Source organism: Chiloscyllium plagiosum, unplaced genomic scaffold (assembly GCF_037043375.1).
Source record: "Chiloscyllium plagiosum isolate Xiang-an unplaced genomic scaffold, Cpla_swu_hap1 HiC_scaffold_26, whole genome shotgun sequence".
Lineage (NCBI taxonomy): Eukaryota > Metazoa > Chordata > Chondrichthyes > Orectolobiformes > Hemiscylliidae > Chiloscyllium > Chiloscyllium plagiosum.
Window position 1 is genome coordinate 9,989,305 of NW_028270164.1, and position 18,983 is coordinate 10,008,287.

Below are 18,983 nucleotides of genomic sequence, written 5' to 3' on the forward strand. Positions count from 1 at the left end.
ATTCTCAAAGAACTCGATAAGGTTTGTGAGGCATGACCTGCCCCTCACAAAGCCGTGTTGACTGCATTGAATCAAGTCATGCTTTTCCAGATGGTCATAAATCCTATCCCTCAGAATCCTTTCTAACACCTTGCAGACGACAGACGTGAGACTGACTGGTCTGTAATTGCCGGGGATTTCCCTATTTCCTTTCTTGAAGAGAGGAATTACATTTGCCTCTCTCCAGTCCTCAGGTACGACTCCAGTGGAAAGCGAGGATGCAAAGATCTTCGCAAGTGGCGAAGCAATTGCATTTCTTGTTTCCCAAAGTAGCCGAGGACAAATCTGGTCCGGGCCTGGTGACTTGTCAATCTTAATGTTTGACAAAATTTTCAGCACATCAGCTTCCTCTATCTCTATCCATTCCAGCATGCACACCTGCTCTTCAAAGGTTTCATTCACTACAAAGTTCGTTTCTTTCATAAAGACAGAAGCAAAAAACTCATTTAGGGCTTTCCCTACCTCCTCAGACTCCACATACAAGTTCCCTATGCTATCCCTGATCGGCCCTACTCTTTCTTTGACCATTCTCTTATTCCTCACATAAGTGTAAAATGCCTTTGTGTTCACCCTAATCCGTTCTGCCAAGCCTTTCTCGTGCCCTCTCCTGGCTCTCCTCAGACCATTTTGAGCTCCTTCCTTGCCTGCCTGTAATCCTCTAGAGCTGAGCTTGACCCGAGCTTCCTCCACCTTATGTAAGCTATCTTCTTCCTTTTGGCAAGACACTCCACCGCTCTCGTCATCCAAGGTTCCTTTATCTTACCCTTTCTTGCCTGTCTCAGAGGGACATATTTATTCATCACTTGCAACAACTGTTCCTTAAACAGTCTCCACATGTCTATAGTGCCTTTACCATGGAACAATTGCTCCCAATCCATGCTTCCTAACTCATGTCTAATTGCATCATAGTTTCCTCTTCCCCAATTAAATATCCTCCCATTTTGCCTAATCCTCTCCTTCTCCATAGCTATGTAGAATGTGAGGCAGTTGTGGTCACTATCACCAAAATGCTCTCCCACCACAAGATCTGATACCTTCCCTGGCTTGTTTCCGAGCAAACTTGGATAACTGATTTCATTAAAACCTTCAATAAAGAGCAAATCTGCTAACTTCTCTGCATCCTTGTTAAGACAGTTTTCTCATTGTCCTTGATGAAAAATGAGACTCCTGAGTCAGGGCACAGTGGAGCAAGGTTCTGTCTCCTGCCAGAACTTTGAAGCTCAGTGCAGATATCTCACTCTCCCAGAAATCAGAGAATTCTAGTCAGGGCAAAGAGGAGAATCTTTTACCTGGCACACCACGTCACATGGGTGCAAGGATGTTTAAGTGACTTCCTAGGTTACTCTGTGAATTCTGCCAAAGCTGCACTCATCAGCTCCAGTAAAATCAATGTTGGTTGAGAGCTGGTAAATGTTCCAACAGCAGCAATGATCATAGGTCTGGAATCAACACGCAGGCAATCTATGTGAGAGGGGATTTTCAAAATTGTCTCTTAGCTTCCTGAGCAATTGGAACTGTATGGCTGTGAAAGTTGTTCTTTTTCACCCTTTCCCAGGTAGCAGAGTTGGCTTAGAGAAACTGGGATTATTGTCCTTGGATTAAAGGAGACTAATGGGGGATTTGATCAAGGTGGCACAGTGGTTAGCACTGTTGCCTCACAGTGCCAGAGACCCGGGTTCAATTCCCGCCTCTGGCGACTGTCTGTGTGGAGTTTGCACATTCTCCCCGTGTCTGCGTGGGTTTCCTCTGGGTGCTCTAGTTTCCTCCCACAGTCCAAAGATGTGCAGGTTAGGTGAATTGGCCATGCTAAATTGCCCGTAGTGTTAGGTGAAAGGGTAAATGTAGGTGAATGGGTCTGGGTGGGTTGCTCTTTGGAGGGTCGGTGTGGACTTGTTGGGCTGAACGGCCTGTTTCCACACTGTGGGGAACCTAATCTAAAACACGTGCAGTGTACAGGGCTATAATGCAGATTAGACAAAATAGTCAAAGAAAGGCTGCTTTGTTTAGTTTAACAAGAATGAGAGGACAGATTTAAGATTTTGTGTAAGAGGTGTTGGGTAAATGTGAGGAAGAACAGTTTTACACATTGATTGTTAATGTCCAGGAACTCAGTGTTTACAAAGGATAGTGGGCTCATGGATAGTCAATGATGTCAAAAGGAAATGCGATGGACACAAGAGGGAAATTATTTCTACAGCTGTGTAAGGTGAAACAGGAAAATAGGACAGGCCAGATTAGTCTACAGAGAGCCAGCATTCAGATGATAGGCATAATGGACTTCTAGGAGAAAGTGAGGACTGCAGATGCTGGAGATCAGAGCCAAGCTGGAAAAACACAGCAGGTCAGGTGGCATCTGAGGAGCAGGAGAATCAAGGTTTCGTGCATAAGCACTTCATCAGGAATGAGCCTGATTCCTGATGAAGGGCTTACCCCTGATACATCAATTCTCCTGCTCCTGACTTGCTGTGCTTTTCCAGCACCACACTCACATAATGGACTTCTTCCAAGTTGCAACAACTTCATGAATCTCAGAGAACCACACTCAGAATTTCAGGGCATTAGGCACAAGTTCAATAATGCTGAAAATGAGTAGTAATTCAATAAGTCAACAAGTGTATGCTGCGAGAAGGGATATGAATTCAAGGAACATTCAAGACAACGATGCTTTTCAAATGGTTTGGGTACCACACTAAATGATAAGGAGGAACGTGAAGATCATTCTGGTAGTTTGTTTACCACAGATGCTCATTTTGTACCTGTAATTGGACTGTTGTTGTCATCGCCAGGAATCCATGTCAATCTTATACTTCGATCTGCTGGATCCGTCAGTTCCAGATCTCGGGGAGGATCAGGACGATCTACAATAAGTCATGTTATTAAGCTTAGCCAAATCTCCCCAATTACAGCCAAATATCCACAACCAATTCCCCCAAACTAATCAAACAAAATCAACCCCATTGAATTAGCCCAACATTACAAAACCAAACCAAATCAAGCCAACCCAACTGTCCAAACTTCAAAATAGGTCAACCAAGCTTTCTAAATGAAACCAAAACTCAACCTCTTCAATGGAAACTTAATTCAAACTTTTAAAATCAAAGCTAAATATTACCATCCAAAGCAAAATAACAACAACTGAGAATTATGGAAACATTCAGTGTGTCGGGAAACTCTCATGAGGCCACAAACAGTTATTGGGTGCAGACACTTATGTAAAAACTCAACAGGAGTGAAGTTCCTCTTGTTGGGTACCATAAACCAGACAGAGAAATGGCAGCTTGTTATACATTCCCATTTCCTCTTCCATGGGCAGTAAACTTGCGCAGGGTGGGATGGGCTGTCAATACAACATTTCATATTATCCACTGCCACTCTCAAACCAAATTTCATTCCAACTTTTAAAAATTAATCAAATCCAACCTTGTAAAACCAAATGAATTAAAGCATCACTCAACTTTCATAAGCCCAAACTACCTTACATTAAAGGAAATGATGCCAATCTAATATTTGATTCCCATTTCTTCCCAATCCATTGTTACCATTGGCTTAGGGATATAGATGGAGACTTGGTTTTGTACTTTCCATAGCACAATATACACACACAAAGACAGAAGTTGCTGGAAAAGCTCATCAGGTCTGGCAGCATCTGTGATGAGAAATTACAGTTAACAGTTTGGGTCTGGTGACCCTTCCTTAGAACCTAGACCCAAAATGTTAACTCTGATTTCTCTGCACAGATGCTACCAGACCTGCTGAGCTTTTCCAGAAACTTCTGTTTTTGTTTCTGATTTACAGCATTCACAGTTATTTCGGGTTTGATATAGTATTTGACACAATATACACATTGCTTTAATCTGAGAGCAAGTTTACTTGCACAAAAAAGTTAAAATTACATGTGCTTGAATTTCAGGACTAAAATGCAAGAAAACCAACTTCAGAATGGAAGGATCAATATACATTGCATGAGAGGACAGTGTTGGTTTTTGGATTGAGGCTAACATGAAAGTCCAGCAGGAACTATTCACCGTTCTAGTTAACTGTTACAATTCAGACTTGGCTTAAATATTGCTCTTTCCTATCTAAAGTTGTTTTTCTTGCACTTCAAGCCTGATGAGTATAAGATGAGAAGTTTTGACTTCATGTCTCTTTTCACTAATGTTTAGGGTTTGTGCTACCAAGTAATTATATCTGCATTTCTAATCACCTGGAGGAAAATTTATATAGATCTGCAAAATGTTTAAACTTGTCATCCAAGGAATTTTCAGACTGTGTTCAAAGGCACTTTGTACAATGCAATGGGACCATCACCATATCAAAGAAGTTAATAAGTTATCATTCGATTTCCTTTACAGAGCACACCTACGGCTGATGCATGAGTTAAGCCTGAGGCAAATGCCAGAAATTTGGTCATGTTCTTTGAACATGTTACCTTGTAAAGTGAAAATGTAAGAACGGAAATAGAAAAAGAAATTGCTGGAAAAGCTCAACAGGTCTGGCAGCATCCGTGAAGAGAAATCAGAGATAATGTTTCGGGTCCAGTGATCTTTCTTTATAACTGATGGTGTCTAGGAAAAAGTTGTTTTTTATGCAGAAGATAGGGTGGGAGGAGGGGATAAGGAGTAAGTGATAGGTGGAAATACAGACCAAAGAAGAAGATAAACAATTGGACAATCAAAGGAGTATTGTTCCTGGGCTGTAAATATTCTTGGTCCTTTTGTTCTTTGAGTGGCTAACGGTCAGCCTAAGAGAATGAATAGTTGCTATTGGGGACTATCAGAGGTTACCAATGTGTTGGGTGTAATAGCAGGCCTTGTGATAATAAGGCCTGGAGCGCGGGGAGTGGGGGACAGTGTGGGGAAGGTGTTCAAGCCTTGTTGAATTTGATATTGAGTCCAGAGGCTGTAGAGTTCCCGAGAGAAAATGAGGTGCTGTTCTTTCAGCTTGTGCTGAGCTTCACTGGAGCACTGCAGTAAGTCTGAGACAGCGTCAGGACTTGTCAGATGCTCCCTTAGATCCCAAGCTCTGAACTCCCAATTGAGCTTAACTAGTGCCAAAGTTGAACACTCTGGACAGTCTTGGGAGCTTCTCAGATGCTGTCATTTAGAGAAAGCACAGGTGCCTCCTGTGTCATGGAGTTGTAAATAATAGAGAAAAGCAAGCCACAAACTTGGAACTATTGTTTTCTGAAAGAATTGTACTGCAGTCCTACAACGATGGGCTTAATGTTTGGCTTGTGGTGATTCAATCCTCCAGGACCCCATGCTAATATTCTGGAGAAACAGATTCAAATCCCACCATGGTAAACAATTAAAGTTAATTCAATTAAAAAATTCTGGATTAAAAGTAAACTTAATGCTGATCATGTAACCGCTATTGGTGGAGATAAAAACCCATTAGGTTCATTCATTTCCTTTAGGTTCTTACCTGGTCTGGCGGAGATGTGACTCCAGACACAACAAAAGTGACTAATTCCTAAATGTCCTCTGAAATGCTCCTAGGTCAAGGGCAGATAAAGATGGGCAACAGTGCCTTGCCAGTGGGAGCTCTATTCCATGAATGAAAATGTCAAAACGGGGTCCTACAGGATGCGCATTACACCACAGGTCGGAATGTTGCAGGGGTTGATATTGTTGTGAGTGAATGTATTACATTATTCGTTATCGACATGGTTGAGTCCTCAACATGAAACTGTTAATGAGAGCACGGCAGACAGGCTGAGCATGTTCCACGATAGTGAGTCACTGGCTACATCAGACAACCAATGTGACATTACTCTCCCTTGTCAATTGTCATGGTGGCTGAGAGTGAATGTTGCTGATATTTTGCATCAGAGGCCAGAAGGATCTGCGTTAGATCTGCCAATCTTAATGTAATATCTTTAAGTGAGGATAAATTCCCTTTTTTTAAAAGAACATATGGAGTACGAAAGAAAAATCACAAAGAATTTTCTTTGATTTATGTTGCAATTTATAAAGGCTGAGAGAGTCTCTCAACTACTTCAGATGGTTAAAAATCACACAGCACCAGGTTATAGTCCAACAGGTTTAATTGGAAGCACACTAGCTTTCGGAGCGACGCTCCTTCATCAGGTGAAGGAGTGTCGCTCCAAAAGCTAGTGCTTCCAATTAAACCTGTTGGACTATAACCTGGTGTTGTGTGATTTTTAACTTTGTACACCCCAGTCCAACACCGGGCATCTCCAAACCATGACTTCAGATGGTGTTCTTGATGTCCAAGATGGCAAGCACAGATTGGAAGATGCCTTGTAAATCCACTCTCTTAACCCTCATTTTATGCATCGTGTTGGTGGACAAGGAAGAAATGAAGTGAGAAGGTGAATTCAGTTTGGTGACAGTAATTTTTAAAATTCATTATTCTTTCACAATCAATGTTAATGCCAAGACTATACAAAACTAGGACTCTTCAAAACTTGTGTCATTAATGTCAGTGTTGGAAAAAGGTTCACTTTGCAAGGTTTGTACCAAGTGTTAATTTCAACTGCATCCCTGGTTAAGTGTAACACAGGCTAGGCACAGATTAAAATGGCTTTTACTTTCCCCATGACCCCACAACCCCTCTTAGTTTCAATCTCAGAGAAGTATAACCTGTCTTAAAAAGCTGAATTTCCACATTCAATACCAATGAATCTTTGTAGCATGCGAACAGACCTTTTGTCCAACTCATCCTGCCGACTATGTGTCCCAAATTAATCCAGTCCCATTTTCCAGCATTTGGCCTATATCCCCCTAAACCCTTCCTATTCAGGTACTCATCCAGATACCTTTTAAGTGTCGTAATTCTACCATCCTCCACCACTTCCTCTAGCAGCTCATTCCATATTTTCACCAGCCTCTGCATGAAAATGTTGCCCTTTAGATCCATTTTAAATCTTTGCCCTTTCACCTTAAAATTATGCTCTCTGTCATAGAACCCCTACAGTGTGGAAACAGGCCCTTTGGCTCAACAAGTCCACATCGACCCTCTGAAGAGTAACTCACCCAGACCCAACTACTCTACATTTTATCCATGACTAGTGCACTCAACATCCCTGAACACTTGGGCAATTTAGCATGGCCAATTTACTTAACTTGCACATCCTCGAATTGTGGAAAGAAACCGGAGCAAACCCACGCAGACGCAGGGAGAATTTGCAAATTCCACACAGACAGTCGCCCAAGGCTGGAAGTGAACCTGGGTCCCTGTGAGGTAGCAGTGCTAACCACTGAGCCACCATTGCCACCTCTCCAGCTTTGGACTCCCCCACCCTGGGGAAAAGACCTTGGTTATTCACCCTATCCATGCACTCATGATTTGTAAACTTCTATGTGGCCATCCCTCAGCCTTTAACAATGGTGATATACGTTAGTGCTAAATTAAGTATGATGTTCATCTGTTGACAAACCACAAAATTAAGGGGAAACTTCACCAAAATCCCCGGACATGAGGCCTTTGCAGTTATTCGGGAGACTGGGGAGTTCCATCCTGCCCCTTCAGAACTGGAATAAATCCAGATCGCAGAATCCAAGGAAACTTGTTCTTCAAAAGGATCTTAAAATCATACAGAAGGAGGCCATTCGGTTTCTTGTGTCCCTGCCAGCTCTTTGATAGAAACAGTGCATTTTTGCACCAGATTCCTGTTCTTTCTTCATAGCCTGAAATCTTTATTACCCCTCCAAGTATTTAAACAGTTCTTAACAGCTGCTGTTAAATCTGCTTTCATCACTGTTTTTAGCCAATACATTTTGGACGACAATTTGTTGCACATCATGTTCCTCACATCATCTTTGGTTCTTTTGTCAATCATCTTAAATCTGTGCAGTGTGGGTTGTCAATGTGCTGACACTGGATTTCATTTCTCCTTCCAGGGGGTATTTACACTGTGTCAATTATTCACGATTGTCAAGACCTTCATCAATTCCCGCCTTAACGTTCTTTGTTCTAAGTTGAACACCCACGTTTTCTCCAGTTTCTCCACAAAACTGATGCATTCTAGTCAACTGCCTTGTTGCCAGATTTCAGGTCATCTTTTTCGATCGAAACTTGTACTCTGTCAAATGATCATATATTGAAACCTGAAAACAATACAGAGCCATCCTGACCCCAGAAAACCAAAATAAATGAGTGGAAAGCTGCTCAATAGATATCTAGGGGTCACTAAAATAACCCAGCAAGAGGAACTTACTGCCTCTACCCATGTGTGTCGTGGAGGAGCTGGTGTTGGACTGGGTTGAACAAAGTCAAAAATCACCCAATACCAGGTTATAGTCCAACAGGTTTATTTGAAATCACAAGCTTTGAGAGCCTCACTCTGTTGGACTATAATCTGGTGTTGTGTGATTTTTGACCTCTACCCACCTGGCTCAGCCTAGCTCTCATTCCTGACTTCACAGTTGACCTTTGACTGGCTGAGCAAAGATATTCGGTTCTACAACCACAAAAGCCCAACTCCTCTCTCTTCAGGGTAACTAGAGTTGGATATTCAATCCTAGCATTACCCACATCCATAGAACAATCAAAATAAGTATCTGCAGTGTCCCATCCTGACCCCAGAAAGATGCCTGGTATAACGTTGGTAAATAGTATGAGCAGCCCATGCTACTTCCGGTATGATTTTGATAACACATAGGCTAAAACACCCCTTCTAAATACCAGGAATGCTGTCGAGAACATAGAGCCTGTCACGGTTAAGACATTAGGTCATGGTTCACATCCAGGTTTATTCTCTGACCTCTGGACCACTGATGTCGCTTGTGGTGTATTGACACGGCAGATGTTAATAGGTTTAAAGTAGTTAGTAAGCGGATTACCTTTCAACACAGCAGCAAGTGGGGTAATTTGGGTAGAAGGGACAACTGTGGAGGTAAGAGGAAAATTCAGAGAGTTTAGTTTCACATTAAACCCGAAAAACAAAACAGTTAATACAGACGATCCCAGTGGAATTGAACAAAAACAGTCGAAGGAGGCAGTGGGTTACAGCAGGAACAACATGCAAAGTGCCTGAAAAAGAAGACCCTTGTTCAATGAAAGGAACAATTATCCCTTCAATGTTCAGTCCAGGATTTATCTATCTATTAGTGGTAGAGGATAGACCATTGGTGCATTGCATGAAAGCAACAGGTTCAGTTTTCATTAACTTGCTGAGTATAATTGTTAAGGACTGTTGGAATCAGTACAGAGTTCTTGTGCAGAACTCAATTGTCTCCAGGCAAAGACCTGTGACATCAGCAAATCAGTAGAGTTGAATGTAACTTAAACATTAACTCTTTCAGATCCATTTCATTATGCAACAGATCCCTCCAAGCGACCTTCCCCAAAGTTAACTAGCTTACATTTACGTATCTAACAATGTTACATTTACCATTACCCATTTCCTTCACCCCCGAATCTGACTTCAAAAATGTAGGCAGTCTAGACTTTTCACAATTTTCCCAGAACACACTCTCTTCAGGTTTGAAAGAATGATGGGAATTCCACTTGAAGTCTGTTGACCATGATTCTGGTCTGTGGATCCCATCTCTACTGGAGGATCTTTTATCTATCAAAGATCCTTCATGGAGGGCGTTGTTTCCTGGTAGATCTAGTCTTTGATCCATTGCTTTATCTGAAGGAACTTTAAACATTGGCATTTTCTCTGCAGAGAAACTCTTTCCTGATACATGGAGCCACCCCTTGGCATCATCTAGTGACATTTAATCTTAAGATTATCCTTCATGGAATACTGTTGACTCTGTTGTAGGAAGTTCTCTCTCCATTACTGTAGCCTAGATTTCTGGAAGAGGCAATTGTTATTTTGATTCGAACAGGTATTTTTTCTTTTGCAGTGGCCTGGATTTTAAGACCAGGCAATTTCTTCTTTTGGAAAATGTCCCGAATCTATGGATAATCATCAGTTTTCCATGGAGTCTTTTGAAGCGCATCTCCTCAGTTGAATGTCTTCAGTCACTCTGGGTGTTTGACTTGTGAGCTGGAGTTTACCACATCCTCAGTCTTGTTCCTGGAAGGCTCTGTAAACACAGTATTATCCTTGTCGCTGACTGGTCTGCGACATCAGTTTATTCACCAGACTGTCCTGCTGTCTGACATTGTCAGTTAAGGATTCTTGAACAGACTCAAATGAGTTGTGCTTTTTTATATCCTCGTTCTTAGTGTTTGCTTTTCTTACAAGTTTAGCTGGCTTTTAGATTCCTAATCTGTCTTTGGTGATGACAGGAGCATTTCTAGACCTGACAATTCTGTAATTGCAGATTTCACGAAAAAGTTTGAGGCCTTTAACCTCTATAGAGGCCTCTGGCTGCTATTTTGCTGACTGGACTCTGGTGGCACCCCTGGCGATGCCTAAGTGTTCCTGTGCCAAGTCAACTCCCTGAATTGAAGCTGGAATAACTAGCTCTCCAGCAAACATTGAAAAATCATCTATAATTGCGAAATGCTCGAAGTACATGTTCTCGATCAACTTGGTGCACTCTTGGTGTGTCCGGTGAAGGTTCACTAGATTGATATTGGATACAGAGGGATTGCAACTTGTGTAGGCATCTTCAGTTCTCTTATGTTCCTTGTGTTGCAACATAACGTGTACCTTACCAATGCTCTTGACAGTTTTTTTCAGCTGCACTACATAGTCTCATTTTTATAGGCTGTAACTTCTGATTCTTCAGTGACGGAAACTGGTTTGATAGGATAGTCACAATCACAGATGTATCAAGTTAAAACATAACAGGATGTCCAATGACATCTGTGAAACCTGAGTTGGTGAGATCTCAGATTTCCCCTCTGATTGCCTTAGTTAGCTGATTCAAAGGGGATACCTTGGTCATATTAATGTCTTTGTGTGTCTAGCCTTGCCCTTTATTGAAGCTCTGTCATTAAGTATGATCTCTCCTGCCATCTCTTCTCAAAGTGCTTATTTATGATTTTGACTGTAAAGTTGTTTTGAATCAATGGCATTTCAATACTGTTTGAAATCTGCTGTTCTATGGGCACGTCTTCCTGCATTCATCAATTTAGGTTCTATTTGCTGAAGTTTGTTACATTCTGATTACAGCCACATGTCAGTAATTTTTCTGTCCATCAATTTTTAAAAAGAAAATCTGTATTGTAGTAATAAAGTATGAAATTCTTCCATAAATATTTAAACAATATTACCTTGCTTTTCTGCAGTAATTTACCTGTTTCAAACTTTAAAATCCTGCTTCACTGTAATACTGTCTGTACATGGGTTTTCCCTGGTTAGTATCAACTAGTTGAAAGTGAGGACTGCAGATGCTGGAGGTTAGAGTCAAGCCCTCTTTTGCCCAAAATGTCGATTTTCCTGCTCCTTGGATGCTGCCTGACCTGCTGTGCTTTTCCAGCACCACACTCTCGACTTTCCCTGGTTAATGCTGACTTTCCATCTTATTCAAGATTTTCCCATTTCTCTCCAAGCAAGCTGGATATTTTCCTGCCTTTAACAGTCCAGAATACAGCATACTTCCTCCTGCATATTTTTTAAAATAAAATTTCTTTGGTTGCAGTTTTTATAAATCTTTGTGATAAAATTGTGGTTTAATTACTGAATAAATCTTTTTAAATCTTATGTTTCTTCCGTATTGTCCTCTTCTGCGGGCATCTTTCTCCAAGTTTCTTTAAAAGAGACCATTTTAAATAAACTTTGAAGTCTTCCTGATTCTGTGTCTCCAACGCTGATTATTTTTCTGGCGTTTTCACTGTGCTTTGAAGCAGTGTCATGTCCAGCCTACTCACATTGTCAGAACAGCTTGTTCTTTTCTCATGGGGCTGTCTTACTTTGGATCAAAACATTCTGATATCCTTCACCGACATTAAAACAATGAGATTTGATGGGCCAAACACATCATACACACATAACTTTTTCTCCTGTCCTGTTTTGTACTTTCTATTTTGTGAGATTGTGTCTTGTCACACAGTCATTAGGGTCTATGCCTCTCAACTGGACGTTCAAGCATTGAGTCTCACACCCAGACTTGATAGCCATGGAAAGCCATAGGTTGATTGGCAACTTGCAAACCCTGACTCTATGACAGGCAAAAACAGAGAAACTCTCAGCCAGTCACAGAGGATGAAGGGTGGCACCTCTCCAACTATAACTTCTGGATTCAGGCTAGCAAGCTGTTCAACAAGAAATGATGTATGGAAATCAATGCAAATGCATGCTATGTCAAACATCTTTAGATGCAGGAAGGCTAAGAGGAAGAATGTGAGCATTCTGGCATTACTGTACTTGCCCGATATGAATGATATGAAAACATATCATATATTCTCAACACTCTGTTGATAATATGGCTGCTGCAAAAGGTCCTATGTCAATATGGGTGAAAACATACTAAGTAAGGGCTGCATAGGTTGGATACAACCATGGTAAAAACACATGCACCAGGTGATCCCTCTGTCCAAGCACAGGATCATTGGCTTTGAGGTTCTAAGACCAGGCAACAGCAGCCATGTCACACAGAAACAGGAGTTCCTTCTTGGAGAGAAAGTTGTGGGTAATATAATAACTCCAGCACCATTTTCCTCCATGGGCCAAACAAAGCAGTTAAGGAAAGGGGAACAGAGAAATATCCAATATCTGTCTCACCAGGAAAGTAACGGTATTAATTTATGGTTCGGAGAAGCAACAAGATCCTGAAACTTACCGAGAACAGTGAGGCGTGCCTTAGCTGAGTCACTGTCCAGTTCTGTGCTAGCGACACATGTGTAGATCCCTTCATCTCGTTCAGACACATTAATGATTGTTAAAGAGTCCTCATCTTTCTTCATCCTGAAATTAAAGACAGGTTTAAGTAGCTTTCATTTTTTATTGCCTTTCCTCCCATTTTCCCCTCTCTCTCCATTTGAGAGCTACTGACTGATGCTGGGGAGGTACTGTCCCTCATTAATGAGATACTGGTCTATGTTAGTCAGGGAATGGCCAATGTTAGCGAGGGGGTGGCCCATAATAGTGAGGCAGTAGCCTATCTTAATGAGGAAGAGGCCCATGTTAGTGAGAGAGTGGCCCACGTTAGTTTGGGAGTAACCCACATTAGTGAGGGAGTGGCCTATCCTAATGAGGGAATGGCCCATGATAGTGAGAGAGTGGCCCCTGATAATGAGGGAGTGGCCCAAGATAGTGAGGGACTGGCAAATGTTAGTGAGGGAGTGACCTACATTAGTGAGCGACTAGCCCATGATAGTGAGAGAATGGCCCATATTATTGAGGGAGTGGCCTATGTTAATGTGGGAGCAGTTTAAATTAATGAGCAATTGTTTTGTGTTAACGAGGGAGAGGCCTATGTTAACAACATTTCAGAGGATGGTTGCTCTCTAATAACTCATCAGGTTTTCTTGTGTCCATTGAAACTGAGCTTGATTTTCTAAACTTACATCAGCGGATGAAGACTTGCCATAGTCACATGGTCAACACTCACTCCCTGGAGCACAGTGGCAGGATACTGCAACAACTTACCTAGGGCTCCTTATATAGAACCTTCTACCATGTTGAGGGAAACAGAAGGTGGGTCATGGTAACACCACAAAAGCTAATTTCCCTCCAAGCTACATATCATCTTGACAGAGAACTAGATCGTCACTTCACTGTCACGAGGTCAAAACTCTGTTATTCCTTTCTCAACAACATTGTGGGTCTCCCTGCAGCCTATGCACTGTACTAGGTCCTATCACCAAAGCCCCCTTTATCGAGACATGAACAGTCCTTGACTTTAGTACTGCCTCATACAAAGTCAGGCAGGAGGGTATCAGTAACCCTGACATTTCTGTGTATATCTGTCAGCCAAGACTCCCTGACTGGACCATATTAACAGACCCAATAATGGAACTCATATTCTATGATGTCCAGCTGGCTGACTTCATTACAATCACTACAACCACCACCTTCTCAAGGGGAACTAGGGATTAGCAATAAATGCTGGCGTAAAAAAAAATAAAATCAGAACCTGCTGGAAAATGTAACTCGAGCAAGGATAGGGGAAACACATGGTAGAGGTGATGAAGCGACGAACAAGGAACACTCACCTCCAAGGCAAATACAGAACTTTGTCATCTTTGAGCCAGGTCACTGTCACTCTTAATGTGGGATCATGTCTCACTTTACATTCAAACTTTGCAGCAAGTGACCTCTTCACTGTGATAGATTCTGGAGCCCTGATGATCCTTGTAGGGTCTACATGAACAGAAAAGGAAATTTAGAAAAGGTGAGCATTGTTATCATTTGAGCAGCTCAAGGAACTGTACCACAATTAATGTCCCACCACCTAGCTATCATGTAGGCAAGAGTGAGGACTGCAGATGCTGGAAACCAGAGTTTATTTTAGAGTGGTGCTGGAAAATGAGGGCAATGACCTGTCCTACCTGCCAATCTCCCTTCACCTATCCGCTCCACCCTCCTCTCTGACCTATCACCTCCATCCCCACCTCCATTCACCTATTGTACTATTTCCTACCTTCTTCCCAGCCCCATGCTGCTTTCCCCCCCCCCCCTCCCATTTATCTCTCCACCCTGAAGGCTCCCTGCCTCTATTCCTGATGAAGGGCTTTTGCCCAAAACATTGATTTTCCTGCTCTTCGAATGCTGCCTGACCTGCTGTGCTTTTCCAACACCACTCTAATCTAAACACTGAGTATCATGTGTCTATCCTCCATGGTAAAGTCCAGAGAGCAACGCGAAAACATCAGACTTCTGTCCCCAGGTGATCTACTGTCCTGTATTTTAATGGATTGCCCTATAGTCCCACAGTAGTGCACTTCACTCTTAGCTGGCCCCTGAAATGGCTCTCGGACTTGGTCCCTGAAATGGTCACTCAGTTCAAGAGCAATTTGGGGTGAAATGCTTGTCTAACTAGCCATGTTTAAATCCCTTGAGAAAGTAAAATAGATACTGCCAGATCTGTCCTTCAAGCACATTGTCATGCTATTCCAGACTTTCAACCTCCACAACATCCAAGAAAAGGTGAACAGGCTTTCTCATTAAAACCAGAAAATCGAGGGAGTGGTTATGCCCAGCAACCAATGGCAGCTTTCACTTTAGACTGGAATCCCAATGGAACTTTACCAGGTTCCAGCAAACACGTCCAACCCACAAGGTGATGCAAGCCTCATTACCTGGCATACAAAAGTTACCTTTGACCTCCAGTCGCACCCTGTTCTCAGCCTTGCCCAGTATGTTGGTTGCTACACAGGTATAGGTTCCCTCATCAACCTTCCGTGCTCGTCGTAATTCCAAAGTCCCATTGTCATGGATGATATAGTTTCCTCCATAAAGATTATTGCCCTGCCCATCCTTAAACCTCAAGACACAAAAGAACCGAATCAGAGAAAGGATGGGATGTCAGTTCAGTTACAAAACATCGGGTTATGTAAGGTTAGAATCTTGGTTAGACTTCCATGGAGCACTGTACACTATTTGACTCTATCGCTCAAGTTATGTTAGGTTTGCATATAATCTTGGTTAGACCTCCTTGGAGCACTCTACACTATTTGACTCTATCGCCTGAATTTAACGGTTTGGTCCTAACATCTGGTCAGAATGTGGTGGCCATCTTTAAAACTTGCAGTGGAACGGGACACCACTGTCGGGGGTTGTGTGTCTTTAAGGGTGGAGGCCCCACCTCCAAGCGGTTCTGACCAACCAGAGAGCTGAGGGCTCTCAGTCCCAGTAGCACCACCAGATACAGTGGATACAACTGGAACTGCAAATGTTCATGAAAGAGTGAGCATGGAGGAGTTCCTGAGGGTAGTTAAGTAAAGTCAGGCAAGCACTAGAGGGAGGGGGAGTGGTGCTTTATGTGGAGGGTAGAGGTAGAATTGAATCCTGTTCCTAGCACTGCGAGGCAGCAGAGCTAATCACTGAGCCACCGTGCTGCCATTCACTGTTGAAGCTTCACACCTGAAAGTAAATCATAAGGGGCATGGATAGGGTAAATAGACAAGGTCTTTCCCTGGGGTGGGGGTCCAAAACTAGAGTGCATAGGCTTAGGGTGAAAGAGGTAGTATTAAAAGGACATAAGGGCTAACTTTTTCACATAGAGGGTGGTGCGTGTATGGAATGAGCCAGTGGAAGTGGTGGAAGCTGGTACGATTACAACATTTAAAAGGCATCTGGATGGGTAGATGAATAGGAAGGGTTTAGAGGGACATAGGCCAAGTGCTGCAAATTAGATTAATTTAGGATATTGGATCAGCATGGATGAGTTGGACCAAATGGTCTGTTTCCATGCTGTACATCTCTATGATTCTATGACTTGATGTGACTTCACTAAGATTTTAACTTGGGTTTGAGTTGGGAAAGATGCCTAGGCTGATAGTGACCATGTTATACAATCATCCAAAATAAAAACTTAATACTTCATGTGTGCAGACCCTGACCGTTTTTGATATCGATATTTAGTACAAAAAATGAGAAACCATTCAGTCGCCCAGTTCTCACCAGAAGCTTCTCCAACATTCAATACATTACTGGAATCATCAAGCCTAAAGTGTCTGGAAATTCTTTATACTCCCATGTTTTTCAAGAAAAGAGATTAGCAATTTGAAAAGTTTTGCATTGGAGAGGTGATGTCCTAGTGGTATTATCACTAGACTGTTAATTCAGAGACCAAGGTCATGTTCTGGGAGATGGTGGCATTTGAATTGAATGAAAATTTGTAATTAACATCCTAACAATGACCATGTATCAATTGTTGGCGAAAAACCCATTTGGTTCATTAATCCCTTTTATGGAAGGAAATCATTGTCCTTTCCTGGTCTGGCCATTTGTGACTCCAGACCCACAGCAATATGATGACTCTAAACTTCCCTTTTGGCAATTAGAGATGGGCAATAAATGTTAGGCAGTGATACCTCATCCTATGAATGAATAGCTTAAAAGAAGAATAAATTGATGACACTTTAAGGTAAAAAGTATTTTCCAGCTTATAATACTGTCTCATGCTATTCAAATATCAAGCTCCATCGGTGGATCCACCAGGAACTGCTCACACAATATAAATACTGTGCTACTAACTGATGGCTCAGCAACTTACCATCGCAGGGTGGGGATTGGTGAACCAAAGAACTGACAATCGAGCCTTGTTCGGTTATTTTCTATCACTTTGACAATTTGGTTTCGTCGAGTCAATATTCTTGGTTGCACATCTGCGAACAAAGAAGATTCCATCAACTGGAAAGCTTTACCAAAATGCTAAAGTCACCATAGACTGCACCACTAGACTGCACTTTCATTAGAAGGTCATCATACCTCACTGTGAGTGGAGAGGTTGAGAAGGAGGGTTCTTTCTGTTAACATTAGCTGACGCATGAATTGAACCCACACTGTTGGGGTCACTCTGCACTGGGGTCACTCTGCATTGCAAACCACAAGCCAACTGAGCCAACCAACCTCTTTCTAAAAATGCTAATAAATACTGGTGTCTTTTTACCAGAGGCAAAAGAGACCTCAGGATATCAATGTCCTTCACAACTCCTGAACTGTATCTTGAATGTAATAGTTGATAATTGATGGGCATTATGCACACGGCAATGTCCCTTAAGTGATCCTGAGTGAAGTATAAATTAATATGGTTGGGATTTCATTGTCACCAAGACAATTGCCTGTGCTTCTTTGGAAAGAACTACCACAGAAATCATCTACATATCCCTGTCTCACTTTAATATTTCATCTGATTGGCAGCATCTCTGCTCATTAAGCACTCACAAAGGTTTGGCCAAATTTACATGCTCATGGAGTGAGAGAGGCCCACAGTCTTTGGACTGAGAGGCATCAATGGAGCCAAGGCTAACATGCAGACCTGTAGACAGGTGAGAACATTATCTCAGCCATGTTCCTTTTGTGGTTAGCTCAGTTGGCTGGATGACTGATTTACAATGAAGACTGATGCCAACAGCATGAGTTCCATTCTTGTACTAGCTGAAGGATTCTCCTCCATCAGCTCTCTCCTCACCTCAGGCATGGTGACCCTTAAGTTAAACCTTGACTTATCCTCTCTGATGACAGAGGAGGACTATGGCAACTTTACCTTTACTCATAATACAATTTGACAAGGTAATCTACAGATTACATACAGAGGCGACACAAGGTTAGGAAAAATAATAGTTTTCGTTTCTGTTAGACATTGACAATTGCAGACTATTCCTCAGTGCCTGGCTCAGGTGTTTTACTGGTGCTTTTCTTTTAGTGAACTAAACAGATAGACAGTGCAAACCGCAAATTGCACAAGCCTCTGACGGAACTGTTTTAATGGCACAACAATCTTGATATGAATACAAGGAAGAGAAATGGAAAAGACAATGAGGTCACCAACTCTCGGGCTGTCCATCACATCCTCATAGTGATCCTCTCACTTTCACTCCATCCATTCTACATTCACCACCAATCCTAACCTCTGCTGACTTCAACTTCTGACAGAGGCAAAAGTAGAGTAACTTTTATAAGCAATATTCCTTAACTCCCTAAACCCATCAAATAAATTTCAAAATATTATATTTACTTGCACATCAAACTCAATTTAATGAACACCCTCCTGTAGTATTTAGAGTTTTCTCAACTTTATTGCATATTTAAAAAATAGTCCTACACTAAAATCTCAAGTGACCCAATGTGCAATCTGAATGATTGCCTTAATCATTTTGAATTTAATGAGGAAACATTGGGTAATTATCAGTTACCTTATATCAAAGTCATACTCTCGTTTACAGAACAGTTACTATATTAGAAGTCAGACAGTCTAGATATTACAGAGTATAAGTTTGCATGTTACATTAGTGATGAGTGAACAAGGTCTTAATGCAGCATTTCAGATGAATGTACTACAAGAGTTTTTATTCACTGTGCCTGGATTTGGCAGAATAGGCAAACATGCCTCACAAACGCCTGCACTGAAAGAGCAGCATTTCACTGAAGATGGTGACTCAGTGACAGCACAGTGAACTAATCATCA

At 41.9% G+C, this 18,983-nt stretch overlaps 1 protein-coding gene across 1 annotated transcript in view; it reads right to left on the reverse strand.

Moving 5' to 3' along the window:
* nfasca (neurofascin homolog (chicken) a) overlaps positions 1 to 18,983 on the reverse strand; it is a 306,670-nt gene that overhangs the window by 66,440 nt on the left and 221,247 nt on the right. The window contains exons 14-19 of the mRNA XM_087973468.1: positions 17,070 to 17,181; positions 15,169 to 15,335; positions 14,065 to 14,212; positions 12,690 to 12,814; positions 8,847 to 8,891; positions 2,796 to 2,897 (exon numbers count right to left, since the gene is read on the reverse strand). Coding sequence (XP_087829594.1) covers positions 2,796 to 2,897; positions 8,847 to 8,891; positions 12,690 to 12,814; positions 14,065 to 14,212; positions 15,169 to 15,335; positions 17,070 to 17,181 — 699 coding nt within the window. The remainder of the gene's footprint in view (positions 1 to 2,795; positions 2,898 to 8,846; positions 8,892 to 12,689; positions 12,815 to 14,064; positions 14,213 to 15,168; positions 15,336 to 17,069; positions 17,182 to 18,983) is intronic.